This window comes from Humulus lupulus, chromosome 2 (genome assembly GCF_963169125.1).
Source record: "Humulus lupulus chromosome 2, drHumLupu1.1, whole genome shotgun sequence".
Taxonomy (NCBI): domain Eukaryota; kingdom Viridiplantae; phylum Streptophyta; class Magnoliopsida; order Rosales; family Cannabaceae; genus Humulus; species Humulus lupulus.
This window is the reverse complement of record NC_084794.1, coordinates 237,965,712-237,971,199: the sequence shown is the minus strand read 5'-3', so window position 1 is coordinate 237,971,199 and position 5,488 is coordinate 237,965,712. Positions and strand designations below refer to the sequence as shown.

At 29.6% G+C, this 5,488-nt stretch overlaps 1 protein-coding gene across 1 annotated transcript; it reads right to left on the bottom strand.

The window, feature by feature from the left end:
- Positions 1-494: 494 nt before the first annotated feature.
- LOC133819090 (GDP-mannose 3,5-epimerase 1) lies at positions 495-3,841 on the bottom strand. Its single transcript, XM_062252255.1, has 7 exons — positions 3,716-3,841; positions 2,484-2,885; positions 1,769-1,862; positions 1,538-1,667; positions 1,304-1,436; positions 951-1,158; positions 495-838 (listed from the first exon to the last, which is right to left on the bottom strand). Exons 2-7 carry the CDS (start codon positions 2,879-2,881, stop codon positions 683-685), a joined length of 1,119 nt encoding a protein of 372 aa, XP_062108239.1. The 5' UTR covers positions 2,882-2,885; positions 3,716-3,841; the 3' UTR covers positions 495-682.
- Between the last annotated feature and the right edge of the window lie 1,647 nt (positions 3,842-5,488).

Sequence of the window (5,488 nt, the reverse complement as noted above, 5' to 3'; positions counted from 1 at the left end):
GAATAAATGACATTTTATTTGGTAGAATTTATTAAAAAAACGTCATTATTAAAATATTTTAGTCACGTTCGATAAAAAAAAGATGTAACTAATTTGTTAATATTTAATCTGAATCCAAAATTTTAGAAGAATGCCATTTCGTTTTATACAAAGGGTGACATGTTGATTACCATTTTATATTAGAAAAATACCATATTTTATATTGGTTCTCAAAAAGTATAGGTTCGGGGTAATACAAGCACATAAATGTTTGGAATGGTGCATGATTTTGGATGAAGATTAATGAGTTCATATTATAATTTACTGTTATTTTGTTGTACTCATACTGCTGCTGGACATCAAAGTTAAACCGTTTAAATTTCTTCTTCTTCTTCTTCTTCTTTGAGTTTAAATTTCTTTTGTGTCATGGTTACTTACTACTAAGATCTAAGAGATTGATATAGTGAAGGCATTTAGAACAATCCCTTCTTAATAATAAGCAAGCAAGAAGTACATTAAAAGAGAGAATAAGCACTTTTTTCTTATTGCCAATGAGGAAACAAACAGAAATGTTGAAAATGGTACGTTGAGGAACGAAAAAGGCTACTAAAACCCAATACTGTACTTTTAATAATACCAATATGAATTGAAGGTTTTGATTTGATCACATCATGATGGCTTGGTTTAGCTGCTTTGTTTTGGTTCATTCTTTGCCATCAGCAGCTCGTAGAGAACCCAATTGAACAGGTGCTTGGGTTCCCACCACCTTTGAGGACCCATAAACTGCCAAATCAACCCCTTTAGCTTTCTCTTTCTCAATCTGTTCCCTTATCCAGAAGTATGTAAACCTAAGCCCATCCTGTTAAAAAAATAAAACAAGATTTTGATGGGTTACACATACTCGACAAACATCTGTTTTGGAAGGTTATTTTGCAGAAAGTGATGGATAATATATATATATATATATATACCTTCAACTTCATGGTAGGCGCCCAGCCAAGCTTTTCTTTAATGAGAGTGTTGTCTGAGTTTCGGCCACGGACACCTTCCGGGCCAGGAATGTGGTGAATGGGAAGGTCCTTGTTGTCAAAACCCAAGACAATCTCAGCCATTTCATTCATGCTAACCATCTCATCACTTCCAATGTTCACTGGCTCCCGGAAATCTGACTTTGTCAATCTGCATTGCATACATAAATAAATGTTAATATTAGCTAAAAGAAAACCATAAATGTATGTGTATATGTGTTGATAAGATCCTGATCCTGAGTTTCGTTTCTAAATTAATCAGTAATGAGTTTCATTTGTTTGTTTGTTAACTTTACCTTAGGACACCTTCTACACATTCATCAATGAAGGTGAAAGACCGAGTTTGAAGCCCATCTCCCCACATCTCAAACTTATCATTGGAAGTAAGTGTTTTTCTGCAAAATGCAGCTGGAGCCTTCTCTCTTCCTCCTGCAAAAACCACATTATTAATTTAAGTAACTCTTCATGTTACTTGTACTACTAACTCTCAATGAAATTGTATGTGTTTGCTACAGTCATAGCACACTCACCTTTCCAAGTTCCGAAAGGTCCATAAATGTTGTGGAATCGTCCAATACGACACTCGATACCAAAGTCCTTGTTATAGTGCTTGCACAGCTCTTCTGTTGCTAGCTTCTCCAGTCCATAAGCATCTTGGGGCTATATTTTGTGTAAATGACAATGCATAAATAAATACATAACGTTTTGAAAATTTTGAAGCAAATGAGTGTTTGGGATTTGAGATTGTGAATTTTTTTTACCTCTGCAGGCCAAGCATCAGCCTCCTTCAAGCTCACATTAGTTTCCAACTGTTTGAATTCAGGGTAAATGCAAGCACTTGAGGCATAGAAGAGCCTGAAAATGACCCGTGGTTTACAAAGAATGTAAATTGATAATTTTAGTACACCATATTCCAAGATACCCAAGATCTTAAATCCATATTATATAGTTTTTGAAATAAAAGAATCAAAGAGAGAAGTGGTCTTGTATTACAAGTTTTTTTTTTTTTTAATTTTTTTTTGGTATATACAAAAATGATACTTTTCAAAACTCCATATAAATAATGTTACTCTTTTTAAAAAGTAATTTCGGCCGCCAGTAGTTGGTGGCCTTAGGCTTGGACATGCCCTACCTATAGCTAAGGTCGGCCCTGAATATAGTGCACATAATAATTAAAAAACAAAGAGAATCAGAGTACCGACTAAGAATAGGTGGATCAAGCATGTGATAAGGACCCTCGCTAAAAAGGTCTCAAATCTTTAAACAATATTTTTTTTTTCAAATTTAGAAAACTATCATTTTTGTATATAATTATTAAGAAAATATCATATTTTATATTGGACCACAAAACTTCAAAACTAGCCATGACAGCTCTCCACCATATCTCTTCTCCCCTCACTGAGCTAGCCTTAGGGGCTTGTCTTGTACAAGATTAGATTAAGAAGTAATTAGTGGAAATGAAAAAGTAAAAAGTACCTCTTAACACCATTGATCCTTGCAGCCTCAAGCATGTTAAAGCTGATCATGGTATTGTTGTACATGATGACTGAATGGTTTGATTGAATGAAGCCCATGCCACCCATATCAGCAGCAAGGTTGAAGACATGGTCAACTCCACTAGTGACCTTTAAACAATTGTCCATGACTCTAAGATCAACTAGATGGAACTCATGGCAAAACATGTCCTCTGTCATGTGCTCATTTTTCTTCCAATCTGAGGCAATTATGTAATGCCCTTCACTCTTCAGCCTCCTAGCAATGTGTGAGGCAATGAATCCACCGGCTCCGGTTATCGAAATTCGAAGCTTTTCTGAGGGCCAGTAGAGCTCCCTCTCCAAGCTCTCATAGGTGTATTCTCCATAGCTGCTTCCCATTATGCTAGAATGGCATTCAAAGAAAACATTAGCTTCTAAATTGGAGTTTCTAAGCATATATATAAAGTTTTGACATAACATACCATTAGCTTTACAAGTTATTAATTGTATGTCAATTACTCAACCTTTTCTTATTGAAGAGAAAATCCAGCTATGATTTGTTCAATAACATTACCATTGAAAAATTAGACCTGAGATAGAGACACAAACCTAACCTTAAGCAAGCGCTTTCATAGTTTGTCTTTTTATAGAAAATTGGAGAATTTGGGATAGAGTATTATCTTACTAGCTTATTGTACATCTATGAGAATCTATAGTAGAGTCAGAATAATAATAACTGAATACTATTTTTTTATTAAATAAAAAAATTAATTTTTTGGGCAGTTTTATCAAAACAATAAGTATAGTACAATGGAATCATCAAAAAATGAAAAAAATTAAAATAATACAAAAACAATAAGCATCCTTAATATAAATAAATATATATCTGGAAGAGATTTACTTCAACTTTTTTGAGGTGTGTAAAATATGGACATCTGTTCATTTAGATTTTGAGTAGAGGACCTTCTTACTTAACAGTAACTCAACCGTACATATCTATATTATATATGTATTTGATTAAAAATACTCTCAGCAAAAAAAAAATTATGAAAAGAAATAAATGAATTTATTCATGAAACAGAACATGATAGTAGAAACATGATGCATAGAAGAACAAAGATTATAATCAGAACTCAACTCTAAAATATAACTCAAACAATAAACTAATTGATTACAACAAAAATAGATCAATAATTATATATTATATATTTATATTAGCATATAACTACATACCAGAAACTGGTTTTGATGAAACAAAGTTGACTACGGCCCAGAAAGCTTTTGAAAAGTGACTAAAGCTTAAGAATAGATCTTAACTTAAAAAACGTAGAAGACAAGAGTCGCTATAAATAGAGTAGTAGCAATCTGAGCTGAGCTGAATTATTGGCCTCTTTAATATATTTTATTTGCTTCATTATTATTAATTTGGTGGAAATATTCATCGAATAAGTACTAATCAAACTAATAAAGTAATAATAACTGGCATATGGGGAACCTAGCCTATAGGCTAAGTGAAATATAATTTTAGCTGATATTTAAATAAAAAAAAATCCATGTTAAATCTTTTGCAGAAACAACTTAATCGTAGTGAACAAACATATATAATAAAGAAATAAGGAATCTCATTATAAATATAAAATACTTTATGAGCTACTTCATCATTTCTTATTTTTAAATTTGAATTAAATTAGGTCATTATGTGTTTCTTAGTTATTTATAAATATATAAATTGATCTTAAAAAAAATTAATACTAGGAATCTCATTACAAATATAAAAAAATATATTTTATGTATGTGATTTAGGTAGCAACCTCAATATTTCTTATTGTTAAATTTTAATTAAATTAGGTCATTATGTGCTCCTTAGTTATTTATAATTATATATTGATCATTAAAAAAATTTACGTCATTATTCATCATATATATTCAGTACATTAATAATTATCAATTTAATAAGAAAGAAAATCAAATTTTTTTAATTAAATGAATGTGAAAATTCGAATTCTTATTAGATTGAATTGATTGGTAAAATATTATTGTTGAAAATTTAATTACAATTAATGTATAATTCAATTTATGTATTAAATTTAAACAAAAATAAAATAATATATGTATATAAAAATATTAATTTTTTTTAATAATTAACACCTTAATATATATAATAATTAACATCCAATATTATGTTATAATTATTTCATATTTTATTTTTCATGATTTTTGTTATTTAATTTCAATACAATTGATATAAAATGTTGAAAAACTGATTAAATTAGATATTAAAATTATATATACATTTGTAAAAATTAGTAAGAAAAACAATAAGATTAGAGGTCTGAATCATATTTCATCGAAATTATTGAAAGAATATTTGAATATAAGTCTACAGTCTACACCCTATCATATATGATACCTGATAAGCAAGAATATTTAATTGTAATACTACATGGGTTAATTTATAATATTTGATAAGCAGTAACATTTTTCTCTTTATCACTCTTATTTTTCTATATAACTTATCTTTTTTTAATCTATTATTTTTTTATTCTCTAGGTTGAAGATTCCTTGCTACTTTACTAATAACTTTTTTATTTTATTTATTTACTCTCAGGCTGCTATTCACGTGGGTTCCATATATTAAACACAATTGCATGTGATTAACATAATTAAATATGATTATCCAAACACGATTAGCCAGGCTACTTCTACTTGCTCCTTTTATCTAATTATATGTTCATTAAGGCTGCCATACAACTAATAATTCACAATTATTAAACATTGTCTAATTTGTTTTAATCACGTGGGGTTTCATTTTAAAAACTCAACTTGTATATGACTTGTATAATTAGAATACTCAATAATGATTTATACAACATGCATCGAATCTTTAACTAAATTATCATAGAAATTGGGTTAGGGTGTACCCACAACTAGTTGAGTCGATCTTGATTAAATGCTATTATTTTCATTTAATATTGCACTACATCTATATGGTATGATATAAAACAA

Excerpts from the sequence above, each read along its gene's own strand:
- LOC133819090 (XM_062252255.1), bottom strand. The coding sequence starts at position 2,881 with ATGGGAAGCAGCTATGGAGAATACACCTATGAGAGCTTGGAGAGGGAG. Across the intron at positions 1,668-1,768 it reads CTGATGCTTGGCCTGCAGAG|CCCCAAGATGCTTATGGACT; the intron begins GTAAAAAAAATT and ends CACAAAATATAG. Across the intron at positions 839-950 it reads CGCCTACCATGAAGTTGAAG|GATGGGCTTAGGTTTACATA; the intron begins GTATATATATAT and ends TTTTTTTAACAG.